The sequence below is a fragment of the Astyanax mexicanus genome, chromosome 2 (genome assembly GCF_023375975.1).
Source record: "Astyanax mexicanus isolate ESR-SI-001 chromosome 2, AstMex3_surface, whole genome shotgun sequence".
Classification (NCBI taxonomy): Eukaryota; Metazoa; Chordata; class Actinopteri; order Characiformes; family Acestrorhamphidae; genus Astyanax; species Astyanax mexicanus.
Window position 1 is genome coordinate 11576552 of NC_064409.1, and position 19461 is coordinate 11596012.

The window sequence follows — 19461 nt, forward strand, 5'->3', positions numbered from 1 at the left end:
AAAAAGGTCTTAAAAAGCATTAAGTTTGACTTTTAAAATGGTGCAAGAACCCTGTTACAGTAGCTTTAATACTACTACTTTCCCCTTCCTGGAAAATATGAATGAATTTATAATTCTACACACTTTTAAACAATATGACCCGTGTTGCATTTCAGAATATGTCAGATTCAGCGTTCTGTATTAAACTCTGTGATGTTTCTGTTTCAGAGGTTTTCTTGGCTACTGATTGCCTGCCAGGAAACGACCGGCCAGCTGAACCGTGTATGCTAACCCTGCATGTGTGCAAGTTAATGTAGGGACAAGGTAATGATTATAATGGGTGGAATGTGTGTGCCTGTGGTGGTGTGTTTGGGAGAGCACAGCAGGAGGCCCTCACAGCCTGTGACGTGTTTGCTCGGTCTGTAGATTAAAGCATAGTCTTTCTGTTTGTATCTCTACTGCCCACCAGCTCTGCAGCCACACAGTTAATATTTTACCTCAAACTGGATTCACAAGGGATGTAAAAAAAAGTGCATCAGACGGAAGGTGGTTCAGATGTATTTGCTTTGTAATGCTGGATTTGATTATAATAGATTATATAACTATGTTTATACACTCATGGCTCAAAGTGTTGGCACCCCTGAAATCATCTTGTGCACAGATGAGACAAATATAGAGTTTTTTGGTAAAGCATGTCACTCTACTGTTCACTAAAATCTAAATCAGTTTTGCAAAAAAAAAACAGAACACAGTACCCACAGATAATTTTGGTGTGGGTTCAGAGATGTTTGGGGTTGTTTTTCCCCCTGTGGCACTAGGTGCTGGGCATCATAAAATCTTAAGATTATCATAGGCTTTGGGAAAGGTGAGGTGGGGAAGGGCCGACCTATCCACCAACTCACCCACAGATGACGAGTTGTGTCCATTTAGTTTCTCTTGGACACGCATGGCTGTAACATCACTTGGCATTGAACCTGGAGTCCCCTGTTGCATGTATCTTTGGTCCTATGAAATGCAAAATTTACTGATGGTCAGTGATGGTTTGGAGAGACATGCCATCTGCTAGTGTTGGTTCACTGTGTCGTATCCAAAAGTCAAAAGTCAGTGCAGTGTTTTCCCAGAAAATCTTACAGCACTTCATGTTTCCCTCTGCTGACAACTTTCATTTTCCAGCAGCACTTGGCACTCTGCCCCCACTGCCAAAAGAACCAATTGGTCTTACATAATATTCAAATTTTCTGAGACACTGATTTTTGGGTTTTCATTGGCTGAGCGCCATAATCTTCAACAAGAAAAGAAATACATGCTTAAAATAGATCACTCTGTGTGTAATACATCTACATAATGATTTTCACATTTTGAAATAAATAACAGAAATAAAGTAGCTTTTCAATTATATATTTTTTGAGATGCATCTGTATTTTGCGTAATTGTGGTAGGTTTGAGCTTAATTGACCCTAGACAAAACAAGATAATGTAAAGGGGTGGTAAGTCAAACTGTAACCATGTGCTAATGAAAAATTATTAGAAATAGTTATGCTTTATGTGTATTAAGTGCTGAAGTAAAGGTGATCAAAGGTAGTTTGTAGAAAATAAATGTGTAGGAGGAGAACCACTTTTCTTTGCACTCATCCACCTTTGCTTTTCTTCTTCTAAAACACAAGGACAGCCAACTAATGCTCTAAAACAGCATTTTCTCAAGTCAATTGTAATGTGGCACTTTATCACCAATACTCAGATCTTTACACACACACAATATACCACATTATGAAAGGATCGCCTTTTTAAAAAAATCACTTTCAGGATATTAGCGTTGGTGTTACTTGGTATTGAAAGTGTTTTTTGCCAAATAATGCTGTAGGCACGATTAATTTATCCACAGCTCTGCGTGGGGTCTTGCCGGAGGATGACCCACCAATCAGGAGCTAGACACTTTGTTGGCTCCTTCTAGCATTGGTCTGCCTGGGTGGTCAGGGTAATGTCCACACTTTAACCACCAACTACATTCCTCCTCGTGAAGAGGAAGTCCGTCGGCAGTCCAGGGACCAGGTATGCTTTACAGGCTTCTTGTTGGGATTAGATTGCGTGCATTATTCAGCCTGTAGCACGCGGCACAGACATCATTCTGCAGTCTCTCTCTGCTGAGAGAACAGCCTCTCGGAGCTATGGTAAGAAAAGTTTGCTGTCATAAATATAATTTTGTTGGTTCTAAAGCAGCTGTTTGGGTTTTGAGTAGCTGTGGTTCATTTCAGGGCATGTACAGTCAGATATGAGATTAAAAGAGAGAGAACACTACAGTTCATGGTTTGAAAGTAAGGAACAGGGCGAGTAGCAGTTTATTTCATGTATATTTCGTGGATTGTAAGTTTGCTTAATTGGTCTTAAAGCTTTGGGTTGGGTAAAACTGTTTTCTTGGTTTCAGTAATAGACAAATGATTACTGTGTGTGTATATACAGCTCTGTAAAAAATAAGATACCACTTACAAATAATGAGCTTCTTTTGATTTTACCAAATTGAAAACCTCTGGAATATAATCAAGAGGGAGATGGATGGTCACAAACCATCAAACCAAGCTGAACTGCTTGAAATTTTGCACCAGGAGTGGCATAAAGTTATCCAAAAGCAGTGTGTAAGACTGGTGGAGGAGAACATGCCAAGATGCATGAAAACTGGTATTAAAAACCAGGGTTATTCCACCAAATATTAATATTTACATGAACTTGTTTTCTTTGCATTATTTGAGGTCTGAAAGCTCTGCATCTTTTTTGTTAATTCATTTCTCATTTTCTGCAAATAAATGCTCTAAATTACTATTTTTATTTGGAATTTGGGAGAAATGCTGTCTGTAGTTTATAGAACAAAACAACAATGTTAATTTCTCTCAAACATATACCTGTAAATAGCAAAATCAGAGAAACTGATTCAGAAACTGAAGTGGTCTCTTAATTTTTCCCAGAGCTTTATATGTATATTCTTTGCACATGCTTTAAATTAATGCGACAAAATACCTGTCTATATGCTAATGCACTCCCATACTAATACAGTCCTAGAAATCATCCTGGCAATGGTAATAGAGAAATTTGTGCTGAAGAAAATCCTCATTTGTAATTAAAATCATTAATTTATAGGATTTGGACTTTTTTTATTGATTAAAGAAATTGGTTTAAGAATTGCTCGTCATCTTTTTTCAGCTCTTTCCCATCTTAAGGTAATATAAGGAGAAGAAAATGGGTGTCCCAGATAAACACACTACTATGGATGTGAATGAAGACTGGTAAGTGACACTGAATGCTTTAGCAACATCATAGATGCTCTAGATCGTAATTTGTTGACTTGTTGGGATCATGGAGTTCAGAAACTTTTGTTATTTGCCACCAGGCCAGCTGGACTACGTTTCCGAAAGATACGCCATCGAAGAATGAGAAGAAGTCAATCACCATCCCGTGAGGTTTCTCCAGTACCATCCTACTACTCTGAACCGATTTCAGTCCGACAGCGCAATGTAAGTCTGAAAGAGTGCTACATTTCAACATAACATCGAACAAAACCAAGACATTTTTTTTTACATTTTGTTTAGGCTTATTAATAAAGTTGGTTTCCTCTAGGAATTAAATTAAAGGTTTTGCAGAGGGCTATTTACAGCTCTAGGAGCACCAGGAGTGGAATAAAGTTATCCAAAAGCAGTGTGTAAGACTAGTGGAGGAGAACATGCCAAGATGCATGAAAACTGTGATTAAAAACCAGGGTTATTGCACCAAATATTGATTTCTGGTCTCTTAAAACTTTATGAATATGAACTTGTTTTCTTTGCAGTATTTGAGGTCTGAAAACTCATTTTTCTCATTTTGTGCAAATAAATGCTCTAAATGACAATATTTTTTATTTGGAATTTGAATGTCTGTAGTTTATAGTATAAAACAACTATGTTTTACTCACATTTTACTCACACAAAGAAACTGATTCAGAAACTGAAGTGGTCCCTTTTTTCCAGAGCTGTATAATGTACATTTAAATAAAATGTATGTTAAAAAGTGTTCAGTGTTCTTTTTTTATTTCTTTTTTTTTATGTTTTTTAATTTATCAATTTTCATGTTCATGTCATTGGTAGGATGTGACTCTCAGACTCCCCCCACTTCTCAGATGGGCTCATCAGGAGGAAGAGGATGACTCTGAGGACACTCAGAGTCTAAAGAGCCTGCCCACTGTGATGAGCACATTAGCTTTTGACCCTAAGGTCAAAAGGTCACACCACCTCTCCAAGGAACAAGTCATCTCTGGCCTCAACCTGCCTCCTCTGATCACTTCCAAGTAATAAATTAACTTACAAGGCGAGATAGGTCAAAGTTGCTCCTGATGTGCTATGAGTCTAAATATGTCTCCAAAAATGCTTTTATATTTCACATTAGAAATTATTACCTTCACACGATGGAAATACTAAATATACAGCACCCTCTATAAGTATTGGCACCCCTGGTTAAGAAGTGTTTATTGGCTCCTAATAAATTATAATCTTTTTGATAATATAGGACAAAAATGCAAAAAAAGAGAAAAGGTAAGCTTTAATTCAAGTGCCTTTATTTGGTGGGGGAAAAAATCACACTTTAGGAAATAAATATTTTAAATGAAATCATGTGTGCCACAATTATTAGCACCCCTGGTGTTAATCATATCCTTAATCCTAATCCTTAAAACCTATATCTCTTCACGAGATGGGCAAATTCACAGTACAGAAGACAATCTATGTCATTAGCATAGGTTAAGTGTTGTACATAGGTCGTGTTTCTAATACCATTTCTCATCTTAGATGTACTCTGGTGGTAAAAGGCACTGGATGTTCCAAACCCCGGGGTTTCCTACCAGTGATCAAATCCAAAAGTCTGGACAGGCCTCCATGCCGGGCTGGATGCAGGTACAACACTCTCTATAACGGGTCGGCAATTAAGTTTTTCCAAGCCATTATGTGGCGGACCACAAAAAAAAATCTGTTTTGGAAAATAAAGTGTAATGGGATGGAGTGCTACCAACTAGTAGCTCTCTAGCCCCAAGGGTTGTTAAACACACCACTCCCCATACTGGTTTGAACCTGTGTCGTCAGGGTCATGACTCAATACACTACTGCTGGCCTTATAAGGAGATAGGGAGCCTAAGAACGGGCGGAAACTAAAGCCACGCTGAGCGCAACAGAGACGGGAGGGATGTAAACAAAAGCTCCACAAAGAAACTTTTTTTTTTTTTTCCCCGTTATCGCTCATTATAGTTCAAAAAACCTCACGGGCCAGATGTTTCATGCTTGCGGGCCACATCTGGCCCACGGGCCGCCAATTGTCACCCCCTGCTCTATAAGGACATTCATTAAAATGGCAGCTCACAAAACTATAACCTCTAAACAGACCCTCAGGTTCTCATACAGGCTTCACACCTCATTAGGAACAGTAATGTATTCTGTACTTCACTAGTATTGAGTGGCCTTCTCATGTGGCCGGTAGAAAGTCTAATTTCTCTACTTCTTTCACTCTGAAAAATCCCAGGGTTTTGCACCCGCAGTGTTGGTTGTTTCCCTGAAGGACTAAATCTCGCTTTGCAGTGAAAAACTTCATTTAATTCTCCCAAGTGTAATTTTAAGAAAAGCGCAGTCGATATCTCCCGCAGCAGATGCACGCAGAGTCATTTTCTGCTTATGCTGATGATTTAAAGCTCGGTTAGTCTCGCCGCCATGTGGGAGAGCGGCTTTATCAGAGGCAGGAGGTGCCGGAAAGACACAGAGAGTGGGGGTTAAGTGTTCAGAAGTGAGAAGGAAAGAGGAAAGCAAGAAAGTGGAAGAGTATAAGAGTGCAAAATGCATATTGCCATAGCTATCAGCCCCCCTCAGCCTTGCTAATAAAAAGGAAGTGAAGTGGCTCAACGAAATGAAATTAATCAGAGCGAAAGGAATGTTTGGTTGAGACGGTGAGCTTGCAAAGTGAGACGTGAGGGTGAACCCTGAATGGCTTTGAGATGAGTTTGGTTTCCCTGAAAGGCAAAAAGTGAGCCTCTTGAATTGAGACACTGAGAGCAGAAGTGCTTGTAAAAGGGCACGTTAGCCTGAATCAAAAGTTTCATTTATGAATCAAACTGATCAAACTAGAAGCAGCAGCTGCTAAATTGGTCTGAGAGCTGAATTCCACTCAAAATGTAAGAGTTTAATTGGGGTATTGAAAAGTTAAGAAATAATACGTTTTGAATGAATGAATGAATAAAGTGTAACAAAAGATTAATTCTGTTCTACCCCGCTGCAGGTATCATACTGCTGCAAGGCAGTACATAACACAATAAAGGCACATTTTTGTGTAGCAGTTTGAGCGCACATTTAGGATAAAAGGATTGTCCATTTAAACAGACCAACCACTAAAAGAAATCACATCTACCATCAATACATAATACTACTTTCTGCCCCATTACTTTTGGCGTGTCTGTGTATATCATTTTAACCATGGACTCCAATATGAGGATACCATTGTATAGAACTGACTGCGTTCCATTTTAACTAGGCTGTGCTTAATAATCAGAACGTTATCTCAATAATTACACTTAACACTTAATTTACAATTAAATTTGCTAATTGAGTGTTAAGACAAATGTTGGGTTTGTATGTATTAATGCGTTCACTTTAAAAAAAATCACAGTAATAGTAAAAAATCAGGCAAAAAAAGGGCAACCTGTGCTGCCCTGTACCTATTCCTTTATTTAGTGTATGTGTTTATGCTGTATGTTTTGCGCTCCTTGCCAAAACTGCTTTTTTATGTGTCTTTATAGGCCAGATAAACTAAAAGCATCCGTAGGTCAAAGCTGCCAAATGCTGCCCTCAACCATAGCTGTCTCTGAGGAACCCCCTGGACCCCGCATCACCTTCCACAGCCCAGTCGTAAATGCTGAGTATTCTGTCACTCCCGATATAACAAAAGAGACCTGGCAAACCTTCAGAACTCACCAATCACGGAGACCTGTGATGAAAAAAGCCCAAGTGACCAACAGACAAGGTTTTAAATTCTTGTTGGAAGAGAGATACTTTCCCTGTCCAAGAGAACCACACCTGCTGGAACCACTATCTGGTTTTCAGGAGCACCTGCGACACCAGCTTGTTAACTCCCCCCTACCCCACCCAACACTACTGCCAGTCCAGCCCCATCTCCTGATTAACCAGAGAGACTACCCACACCATGGTCTGCATGGGTCTAGAATGGAGCGCACTGTGGAGCTTTGCAACTCGCAAGAAAAGCGACTTCCCAGAATTACCATGACCTGCCCAACACCATCTCCCAAACACCTGCAGCACCCAGGAAAGAGGCACGTGGCTTGAGTACTTAAAGGAATTGTTTGGCCAAAAACTGCTTTTATATCATTTTACAAACTCAATAATTTTTGTTTTGATAGATCCAAAATATCTAAGATGAGTTCAGTGTGTTTATGTAAAGTGTGCACTGGAACTACAAGTCTAATGTAGCTAACAAGTACATGAAACATGGGACTAGTATTGTGTCCCATGAGTTTTGCCACCTCCTATGGAAGCTAAAATATGCTCCACTGACCTGAGTGGTTTGCATGTGAGGCCTACCGCATTGAACATGGATGTGATTTCTGCCGAGTCGCATAGCGTTCCCAAGGACAATTCAACTGCTGGACATGATCATTACCACTCATTGCACTGTCCACTGTGGGTGGTAATTCAAGCTGAACTGCTTGAATTTTTGCACCAGGTGTGGCATAAAGTTATTCAAAAGCAGTGTGTAAGACTGGTGGAGGAGAACATGATGTCAAGATGCATAAAAACTGTGACTGAAAACCATAGAGTTATTCCACCAAATATTGATTTCTGAACTCTTAAAGCTTTATGAATATGAACTTGTTTTTCTTTGCATTATTTGAGGTCTGAGAGCTCTGAATTTTTTTTTTTTGTAATTTAAGCCATTTCTCATTTTCTGCAATCAAATGCTCTAAATGACACTATTTTCATTTGAAATTTGGAAGAAATGTTGTCAGTAGTTTCTAGAATAAAACAACAATGTTCATTTTACACAAACATATACCTATTAATAGCAAAATCTGAGAAAATGATTCAGAAACGCGTATGTGCTTTGTGATGTTGCATGACCCAAATGTAATGTAGAGAGTTGGGGAGAATTGGGTGAATTTGAGTTTTTGCCATATCATTCCTTTAATTATTTCACTGGTAGCTGCCTTCCATCTGTCCAATGTTCCAGATAAGTTAATCAGCGTCAGCTATGGGAAGAGAACTGCTGTGTATTGCCTGGTAATTGACTCTATTCTCTAAATGACTTCATGCATTAGAGCATTAAAATTGTTTATCTGAATTCCTCCCTCTTGCCTGGTGCTACAGTGAACCCTATGGGACAGCATTTGCTCAGCTCACAGGGGAACTATGAAGGAATAAGGAAAAAGAGTAGGAGAGTAAATCATTACAGCAGATTTGGGTAGTCAATAAAGCTGGAATTATCCAGGGGATGGGGCTGAATCCAAACCAACTCCTCCTATAAGTCCAAGAGTTACGTTTAGGATTAGGGTCTGATCTGTTTCAGGCAGACATGTATAAAGTACTAGAGATCCAGACTTGAGTAAAAATACAAGCAGTCGTCAAAAAAATGACGAGTAGAAGTTGAAGTGTTCTTTAGGCATCATACTTAACAAGAAGCATTACATTACAAGTAGTTTATTCTAAAATGTTCTACTTAAGTACTAAAAGTATAAGTACAAGTATTTTGTTGTGTCGTTTTTACAGAAATATGTCAAAAGTTTAAATATCATATTGTTTATATTATTTTAGATGTTTAGGCTAAAAGATGCTCACAAATCCTTGGCTGTAGCAACAGAACAAGAACAGAAAAGAGTACATTTACATAATGCCTTAAATTACCCTCTCTACACACATTTACCCAAAAAGAAGCTAAACAGTAAACCCTTAAAATATTTTTTACAAATTCAGCATAAAAGGTCACTAGTTGGTCTATCACTATTGTAAAATCAACTAAAGCTGTCCAAGGCCAAGGGATTAGAGCAGCTTCATCAAACCTGGTGACAGTGCAGAGCATCTGCTGATCTGGCTTTAGTGATAATGTGGATTTGAAATGATTCCTAACATTTTTTTGTAATTTTAACGAGCAGGGTGATTCTAGGGTTAGAGGTTTAGGGGTGTTGAGCCACACCTCGAGTCAAATCAGACACACAAACTATTACAGTAAAGGGGACAGGTGTGTTACTTTTTAAACATCTTTTCAGCAGATTAGGAGATAAAACATTTTAGAAAATTTCTATCAAAAAATACCTCCTGAAGCTTTATCTGATCTAATTTTAACAACGGCGCTGGATCCTATAGGCACAGTGTTGAAACGCCATGTCTCAAATAGATGGCGCACGCGATCCCACAATTAAGCCCAGCGAAAATATGCATTATTACACACATTATCAGGTTAAGAGTTGTTATTATTAGAATTAAAGCTTAAGTGTATATATTTTCCAGTTAATATAGGGCAGAGGTCACTAATAGGCGGACTGTGGTCCGGGTACGGATTGGACCGCAGTCCGCCTATTAGTGACCCCTGCCCTATATTAACTGGAAAATATATACACTTAAACCAATAAACTACTAAGAAGGATTTAATTCTAACAGTGTTCATTTAAAGCGGCGGAACGTTTATTGCAGCGCAGTAAACTTACAGACCAATCGCGTGTGCTGTAAAATCACCAAACGCTCTCCTCTGCCTATCAGATCTGTGCAGATGCGAGCGCGCGGAGCCACACAGGCGAAGCAGGCGGTGAGAAGCTGCAGTCGGAGAATAAAGCGAGAAAAGCTAATACAGATGGTGCGCACCAGAAAAAAAACATTTAAATACTACCTTTATACAACATACTAACAGTAATGTAACCTCGCGGTGTTACTTGGGGGAATTAAAGAGAAACAACCGAGACATTAGTGCAAAATATTCCACTTTACTCCACCTGATCAGAACTTCTCAGCAAGAAAAAAAAATCCCTCGCTCGCAGGCGCGCTCTCTCTACTGCCAAAACAACCCTACCTCAAAAGTAAGGCAGCCCCCAGAGGACAAAAAGCATTAGCAACTCCCCCGTCTGTTTTACCCACAACATAATAAAGCATGCTACAGTAATAATATTAAATAAAATAAAACTGCTGTTTTTTTAAAAAGCTGATATTTTGGGCAAATTCAGCAAACATTTCTCCATATATTGTGTGATTTGTCATTCTTGTAATTATCATGACAGGCAGGCCTAAATCTAATATAAATAAAATGAACATAAATAACAGTTAACATACAGATTCACATTAATAGACTCGATAAGTTCAGTGTGTTCCCATTTATTTTATGATTGGTTGATAATGTAATTATTGTGAGAGGCCTATTTAAAACAATACATATTGTTGAAATATAATAGTATGTGTAATTTGTTTTGTTTTTCAGTTGTTGATGACATAAAACACTGACAGAACTACTAGCCTTCTTCAGTATACAGTATACATAACTGAATTCTAATTAAATACCCCTGACATAGGGTATTTTAAGCTGAATGTAAGGTGGACTCTTGTAATTCCGCAGGTCTTGCCGCTGGGGGGCGCCTAAGTAAACAAAACATTTAATTCTTAAAAAAAAAAAAAAAATCTCTTTCAGTCAAACGAGCACTGGATGTTAATCTACACAGATTTCTCTACTTAAAACTGTTTATTTGGGTGAGTAAAGAGCTTCTGTTTATTTACAGTACGCTTAGATTTCCACAATTTTGACTGAAATGGCTGATAATGCAGAGCGGCAATGGAACTATTTTAACACGCGGAGTGTTTACAACCAGACCGATGGCATTTTCTCGTTCTGTTTAACCACAGTTCCATTATCACTGTTTATTGAAAGATTTTGAGTGCGTGCGTGCTCGGCGTAAAGGACGTAGATTATGATTGGCAGTTCCTGAGCCCTTAAAAAGGACTGGCGGCGCCCCTGGTAACAGGAGCGAAGCAGCATGTTAAAAATGTATCGGAATAAAAGTATTAGAAAATATGTAGTGAAGTAAAAGTGGAAGTAGGAGAAAAATATTATACTTCAGTAAAGTACAGATACTGCATTTGACTACTTAAGTACAGTAGTGAAGCAGTTCTGATACGTTACTATTCATCTTTGGTTTCAGACCAATGAAAACACAATGTAGGAGGAGTTGGATCAGATCCAGCCCCACCCCCTGATCATCTTATAATTACAGGTCTCTGTACAGCCCCTGTAAAAAAAACAAAAACTCCCACTTTTAATGCAGTCCCCCAGGACATCTTTTTAGCAATGTCACTACAAGAGCCTTTAAGGCTGTATCGCATTAAAGGAAGTCAATAACAGGAACAGGGTGTTCAGGAGGGGAGGATTTTAACATCATGGTGTTCTTTTTTTCAGGGTGTTCGGTCCTTTAGCCCCTGGGGCGGAGATTCTTCATCAGTTTCACTTAAAAAGTCCATAATTGTTTTTCCCTCCTTTCTCCCAGTAAAATCAATTCTTCTTGCTGACTCGTGAGTGGCTCTCGATCCGCAGCCTGCTGTTATATTGAGCAGTGCGTACAGTGCATGGCTATCAGTGTCTTCAGCTAGTTCATTTCCTTTCTTAACAAGGTCTGGTGCTTAATTTTAGAAGATGGCATATTGATTGCGAGTGAATACTAGTGACGATTCATTTGACGCATGGTTTGTTTAGTTATTGTTTACATATTGGTAGATAAAGTGGCATTCTATAGTTTGGCCATTCTACACCTTTTGGCCACCATGGTCTCTTAGGGATGGGTTGATGACATTGCTACGTTCCCTAAATCACCGCTAATGTGATGGCGATTAGCTGATTAGCACAGGCATCTGCTGGAAGATGTCTCAGAGGAGGGTATCCGACGCTTTCCTCTCAGAGAATTGGCTAACTATTGATGCTGCAGCAACAGCTGTTCAAAAAGACATGGTGGTTGACTTGACGTGTATCAGAGGAGGCATGTGCTGTCTTAACCCTTCTAGTGTGTGAGGCATAAAGCTGTGAAAATATTACTGTGCAATCCATAGCTTTAACAATTAATAATAATTAAATAACTAAAATGACTATGTTATCTAAAAGCTCAAATATTTGGATATGAATGACTGTGTATTGAGTTATTTTGAGGGAAGAATACATTTCCACTGTTACATAAGCTGCACACAGACTACTTTTCATTGTGCTAAAGTGTCATTTTGTCAGTGTTGTCTCATGAAAAGATATACTTAAATATCTGCAGAAATGTGAGGGGTGTATTCATTTTGTGATGCACTGTATAATCTCCACAAGAAAGCTCTGTCAGCAGAATAGGATTCTAGCAGTAAGACGCCTGCTGCATTAGGTAGAGAAGCAGTAGAACAGGGTTATCTGGAGGGAATGGACACCACTTAATTTAAAACAGTTGGAGTAGCTTTTTGATAAAGAACTAAACATCATAAATGTAGCTGTAGTTGAGTGCAACTACACTAATGTCAGAATAACACCTAAAGTTCTTATTTAAATTATAATGTATAATTCTCATGTTTTGTTCTATTTAAAACATTACTTGCTTATGTAAAAGGCAAATATGTTTTTGTTATTATATTATTATATTTGTGTCAAATATTATAAGTAGTGTTCAGACGTTTTGCACTGGAACTGTGCACTACTGTTATGTTCATTTCCCTGGGGGTGCATTACACTAGTTAGAATCTTATCCATTATTTCAGGTCAAAGGCAGCCTTAAAAGCTAACACACACTGACATACACTGACACAGTGCTCTAAACTCGCCCTCTGTTACATGGCCTCAAAGAGGCAAAACCTGTCACAGCTGTGAAACATAAAGATTCCTACACGCTCCTACGTCACTGTTACGATCCAAAAAGCACAACAAGTACACAAAGAAACAAACTCTTTCCTGCAGGTTTTCATGAATGATGTTTATTTTTATTACAATATGTAGTATTGTAGTTATTACAATATTACAATAACTACGTATTCTCTGCCTTGACTTAGTTAAATGAACGTAATACACCCGTATTAAGTTCATTTTACTAAGTCAAAGCAGATAATATGTAGTGTAGTAATATTCATGTATGTGTTGGTTGTAGGGTAGCACCTTTCACCTAAAGGCGTTGTTAATGTGATTCAAAAAGACCCCCCCCCTCTCTAAGTCTCTCCCCATATCTATCTCTCCCTCCCTCTCTGCCCCATCTCTATCTCTCTTCCCCACCTCTATTTCTCTCTCCTTCTCTGCCCCATCTCTATTTCTCTCTCCCTCTCTGCCCCATCTCTATCTCTCTCAATTCAATTTTCAATTCAAAGAAGCTTTATTGGCATGACCATAGTAAATTACAGTATTGCCAAAGCATTAAATGATTAATTGAAAAAAAGAACAACATTTGATCAGTTATAACATACATAAAAGTTCACATATACATAAAGAATTCACATATACATAAATAATTTACAACATTTATATAAACATTAATTATCATTGTAATTGATGATGTTTGGATATTTTAGATTATTTTTTTAATTATATGATTTATATGATTATCTCTGTACTAGAATCTGGTGTTTTTAGTGTGTTCATAACTGAACTAACCCACTAACACTTCTCTCTCTCTTTCTCTCTCTCGCTCTCACTCTCTCAGAACGCAGAACGCAGCGCGCGTTCGATGACGTCACCAAACCCCGGCGTATAAATAGAGCCGCAGGAGCGGCAGTCGTATTCAGCAGTTGTGACGTGATGGAGCAAATTATTCTTCGCCGTACTTTAGCTAGCTATTTTGAACGCGCTCGTCAGCAGTGTGGGCTGGAGCAGGAAGTTCGCAAATGTAAGATTAGCCCATTTGTAGTATTTGTAGACGGCTATCCGACCCTGGTGGGGCCTAAAGAAAAGATCCCATCCCCGTGCCCATTTGGTCTTCCCCCACTCATGCCGCGCGCGCCACCATCCCAGCCTCGCCCACGCCCACCGCAACGGCAACCACCGATACACCCAAAGATGTCGGGCCAAGTGTCTTCCAGAAAGGACTGCACAGCCTGCAGGGCGCGCTCGCCTACATCTGTATTACGGCCTGAGTGGCTGAAAACTCAGAGTCGCTTCCTCCCACTGACTAAACCTGGACCTGGTCAAGCATTGCCATCCAGACGCAGGACACCGCCGCCCAAAACACAGCTACCACCAATACACCCAAAGATGTCGGGCAAAGTGTCTACCAGGAAGGACTGCGGAGCTTGCAAGGAATCCTCTGTGAAAGAGCTTTGGGGGCTGACAGATGCCCCAACCTTCCCCCCATTAGCAGAACCTGGACTCTGCCCAGCACCTCCCAAATCATGGCCACCATCCATGACTGGAACCAGGTACAGCAGAAGGACCAGCTTCGCCTGCAAAAAGACCAGGGCTGACTGACCACCAGAGCATGTTTAAAGCATGCTCCCTCGCTCATTTGTGTTATCCCGAACAGAATATTGTTGTGTCTGTGAGCTCCGTTCACTGAACGTGCTGATGCTCCTGTGCAGTCACTGTGTGCTCCGTTCACTGAACGTGCTGATGCTCCTGTGCAGTCTTTGTGTGCTCTATTCACTGAGCAAATTGTCATTTTACTTTTTTTTCTTTTTTCAACTCTGAATCTAAAAACATGTATTTAACCAATAAAATGTATATTGGTTAATCTCAAGCAGCTTAAAGTCATTTTTACAAGGTTTCTAAGATGAAGATGATTACAAACCTCATGTGACATTTAAAAAGCATGTTTAAAAGCAAGTTCACTAATTCCTTTGATTTTCACTTAGTCTTTATTTTATAGAATTGGTTGACTGCATGTTCAAATAATTTATATTTATGACAAAAAAATAACTCCTGTTAATTGAACTTATTTCTGTTACTGGAACTCTACGGTGGCCTCTACAGAAGGGCAAAACCACATTAAAAAATGGCAAGAAAATAAAAAAAAAGAGATGCACTTAGATTGAAAGAAGTGATTTAAAATAAAAATAAAAACACAAACAAAAAATAAAAGCATGAATACAATAAAAAACTGACATCCTTTAATAAAAAATGAGCAATTAAATACAAAAATACTGACACATTAAAAAAAGCACAGCAATAAAAAAACTGACACAAAAGAACAGCAATTAAATAACAAACTGACAATTTTATAAAAAGAAAAGCAATAAAATAAAAGTGAATAAAATAATAAGGAAGAACACAAATAAATAGAAGCAATAACTGCACAGAGAGTGGAGCTGTTTCTTCCAGAGAACACTTCATCTCTTTACACAGTTGCTAAAAAAAAAAAAAAAAAGCGTGCAAGCTAAATGCTAAAGCTAACACGCACAGGGTTATGGGATCTTGAGTTCGGAAACCAACAGGAAACATGTCCAGAGTATATGTAGTTTTTTTTTTAAATGGCATTGTACTCTAAATTATCATAAAGCTATATAGAAATGAAATATATTGTATTTTTAAATATAATGTATTTTTTTAAGCTATTCATTTGTTAAAATTGTTTTACTATGAAGCACCAAACACTCTTTCAAGTTTCATTGTTGTGCATGTGTTCATAATTTTGTTATTCAAATATTATCTTAACTTTAATTCAAATGCATAGTTTGTGTACTTAATTTAGTACTGCAGCCTAAAACTCTGAACTATTAGTTACTATTAGTTACTGTAGCGACTCTGACCAAAGAATTGGAAGCTTAGTTATTTCTTTTTAAAAATGTTAACATTTCTGGTCTTTTTCTGTTATTTAAAGTGGCGATTTGGAGACACGTCTTCAGTTTCAAAGAAATATGAGAAAATATAAATATAAGAAAAGAAAATATAAAATCTTCCCTAACCAAAGACAACATAAAAGAGCAACAAATTAACAGCAAATATGCCAAACGTGACGTCCCCTTTTCTCTGACTGGTTGGCCAGGGAGCGTGGAGCGAGAAAGAGTCATCCCCCTTCATCATTCGAACCAATCAGCAGCATCACCTGTAGGCTGTTAAAGAACACACAAGCAAGGAGTTATTGTAAAAATATATACTTTGTAGTTTATTGTAGATTCATGCCTCATTTCAATAAATGAGGTATATAGATTGTTCATCAATAGTAAATAATTGTGCTGGGCCTGTACTCACATTTTCATTCTTCATCTGTCAATCTTTTAAATATTGTTTAAATCATGAGTAAATGTATGCATTTTGGAACCGTTCGATTCTGTTTACAAAACTTGAGCTAGATGTTTCAATGGGACAGTTGTGGGCGGGCTGGGAAAATTATTTATTCATTTATCAGGCACTGAAAGTAAGTTTTGGACCAAGGTACATAGATTCTTCAGATAAATTGTTAAGACTCATAATATTCAGTGTTGGGCACGTTACTTTGAAAAAGTAATTAGTTATAGTTACTAGTTTCTTCTCCAAAAAAGTAACTGAGTTACCACTGTAAAAGTAACTATTGCGTTACTTCGCCCGTAAAAAAATGAACAAAAGAAAATAAATGATGTAATTTCTATTATTATTTAAAAAATAACAAACTAAAATAAACCCAAAATGTTGACAAAAATATAATCTAACAAAAAGAAACGAAAAACTCCACAGGACTAAGACTTGTAATACTGAAAAAAAAAAAACCCGGAAAAAACAAATAAGCGTTTGGGGATAAAAATTAAACAAACCAAACCACACTGAAAAGAAAAATGTATATATAAACAAAACAAAAGAATGGACAAAAATAACAATCCATTAAAAAACTCATTTAAAACAATCACAGGCTTTTGCCTTTTTTAATAAAAGTTTAGGTTAGTTTCAGTTTCAAATCATAAAAAACAGCTCACCAAAACCTCAACCTATCCATTATATTTGACAATATTTGATTAACTTACAGGTCCTTACTTATTTTTATTTAACTGAACTGAGTTTTATAATATTTATAGCCTCCCTATAATAGCTGAATTTAGCTCTGCGCTGTGAAAGAGAGAGAGATAGAAAGAAAGAAAGAGAGAGAGAGAGAGAGGCGCAGCGCATTTTGTCTGATTTCTCTTGATTAATTATCAGTACATTTGTTGGCTTTAGTGAGTTTATTAAAATGTATTTTACTACACTTGTCCGACCTTATTTATTAAAACTTTTTTTTATTTAGAAGACAGAGGTTATTCTGCGCGCAATGCCGCGCGCGCTGCGCCAAGCACCACTTTGCTTGCCTGACATTTTAGAGTGCTGGACAAGATTTTAATTCATGAATTAATATATTTAATATTTTAATAAATTTGCGAATTTAACATAAACGAATGCTAACATATAGCTTTATATTTGTGTATTTCAAATGTTTTAAGTTTTATATGACGGACAGCACCACACGCCAGGGTAACAATGTGCTTTATTTTTCAGATATAAAAGTGAAATTCAGTAATAGCAAAGTTAAATAAAATCAATTTATGTTCAGTCAAAGTTCTTTTCTCTTTTAATTTTCCATTTAAAAAAACTCCAGCATTTGAGTGAGAATAAGCATCTGTTGAAATTCTTAAACAGCAGAATGCCTGTGTCTGCTATATTAAGTTAAATTAAGTATTTAGTCTGTGTACTAAACATAAATATAAGTCCTTATAACTGACAGAAATACATATAACTAATAATAATTTATAGTTACTGTGCAGATTTGTAAGTATATTTTATTTTTATAGTTGATTGCTGAAGACTCTGGGTGAGCTTTATTTTTCTGTGGTAAAGAAGTGGGGTATTTTGGAGCGCAGGGCGCAGGGTGATCAATCGCGCAAAGCTTTTTTTCCGCCAAGATAGAAACAGCCAGAAATTTACCTGAACACACATCATTTCCAGACCACCACGCCCATTGGTGTTAATATATTCTATTTTAAGGACGCGTGCAAGGCTTAAAAATAGACTGTTGACAGGGTGTACGATGGCAACGCACCGCGCCTTTTGTCTATATGCGCGACGTTAAAAAAAGTTCATTCAGCTGCTAAAGTAACGTGCAGTAACGGGGTGTCGGAAATGGTAACGGCGTTATAGTTACAGTCAGAGTAAGTAGTTAGATTACTCGTTACTGAAAAAAGTAAGGCTTTAAAAACGCTGTTTATTTAAACGCCGTTACTACCATCACTGCTAATATAGAAGGCTAATAAAAGGTTTTGGCAAAAGACGACTGGTTTAACAGCAGTCTTGTGCTCTTCAAATAAAAATTAATCATGTAAATATTTTGCTTGTTTGTACAAAAACATTCATCCATGGCCGTGTATAAAATGCATCTATTTTATTTTTTTATAACAAACAGGGGAATCCATTATAGGAACATTAAATCATTTTTAATCACATTTATGTCACAGTATAGGAGGCTCAAATTCAGTAAAACAGTATATCCCGCAGCAGCGTAACACGACTGAACTTGTGGCCACTTAAGGTAGCACTTTAATGTTAGCCTTTAATCACAGTTGAAGAGTTTCTCAGCCCTAATGTCACTGATTCTGCAGAACTACAGTCATATTATACTCTCTACTCCTCATAATCACAGTAAAAGCAACATAAACACAACCACTGCAGGTTTACCAGTGTGAAATAAATTAATACTGTTTTTAATTCCACCTTAAATGCTGCAGCAGTTCTAGTTACTGCTGTGTTGTTTAATGTGGAATTGTTAGCTTCTTGTCGTATTTTAAACAATATATAAGCACATAGTTCTCATAATATAATTACACACCTTAAACCCCTGCTAACAGCGGGAGCTGTGGTAAATCTGTATAAATTACTTAGTCAGGTGATCTAACCCAGCTGCCTAACTGTGAATTATACTTACATGAGCAGTAAAATCCCAATAACAGTGATTTCTCCCTCTGGACATGTTTCTTGTGGGTTTCCAAACTCAAGATCCCATAATCCTGTGCGTGTTAGCTTTAGCATTTAGCTTACACCCTTTATTATTTTCCAGCAACCCTCTTTATTTTTCTGCTGCTAGTTTCAGTATTTAGATGGTGCTTTTTCTGGGAGAAACAGCACCACCATCTGTGCAAAGAGAAGAAGTGTTTTTACTGGAAGCAACAGCACCACTCTCTGTACAGTTATTGCTTCTATTTATTTGTGTGCTTCCTTTTATTTTTATTCACTGCTCTTTTTTATTTTATTGCGGTTCTTTTTTTAAACTTTTTTTTAATTATTTTACCGCTGTTATTTTTTTAAGTGTGTCCGTTTTTTTATTTTTATTGCTGTTCTTTTTTTAAGTGTATCAGTATTTTATTTTATTGCTGTTCTTTTTATTGAGTGTCAGTTTTTTTTTATTGCTGTTCTTTTTTTAAAGTGTGTCAGTCTTTTTATTTTATTGCTGTTCTTTTTTTAAAGTGTGTCAGTTTTTTTTATTTCATTGCTGTTCTTTTTTTAAGTGTATCAGTTTTTTTATTTTATTGCTGTTTTTTTTAAGTGTATCATTTTTTTATTTAATTG

The 19461-nt window shown here is 37.4% G+C and overlaps 1 protein-coding gene across 2 annotated transcripts; it reads left to right on the top strand.

Annotated features, from left to right (window-relative positions):
• The first annotated feature begins 203 nt into the window (after nucleotides 1–203).
• On the top strand, nucleotides 204–14698 carry si:dkey-39a18.1 (uncharacterized protein LOC557637 homolog). 2 transcript variants are annotated; one of them, XR_007432188.1, is made up of 8 exons: nucleotides 204–303; nucleotides 1862–2147; nucleotides 3172–3254; nucleotides 3359–3482; nucleotides 4089–4288; nucleotides 4785–4889; nucleotides 6773–8267; nucleotides 13670–14698. XR_007432188.1 is itself a non-coding variant. In XM_049473343.1 (7 exons), the coding sequence occupies exons 3-7, from the start codon at nucleotides 3208–3210 to the stop codon at nucleotides 7314–7316; spliced, it is 1020 nt and encodes a 339-aa protein (XP_049329300.1). In that variant the 5' UTR covers nucleotides 204–303; nucleotides 1862–2147; nucleotides 3172–3207; the 3' UTR covers nucleotides 7317–8328. The 2 variants fall into 2 exon arrangements, 1 of the variants encoding a protein (XP_049329300.1); XM_049473343.1 differs by lacking the exon at nucleotides 13670–14698 and having other exon boundaries at nucleotides 6773–8328.
• Nucleotides 14699–19461: the final 4763 nt, after the last annotated feature.

Excerpts from the sequence above, each read along its gene's own strand:
- si:dkey-39a18.1 (XM_049473343.1), top strand. The coding sequence starts at position 3,208 with ATGGGTGTCCCAGATAAACACACTACTATGGATGTGAATGAAGACTG. Across the intron at positions 3,255-3,358 it reads ATGGATGTGAATGAAGACTG|GCCAGCTGGACTACGTTTCC; the intron begins GTAAGTGACACT and ends ATTTGCCACCAG. Across the intron at positions 3,483-4,088 it reads TTTCAGTCCGACAGCGCAAT|GATGTGACTCTCAGACTCCC; the intron begins GTAAGTCTGAAA and ends TGTCATTGGTAG.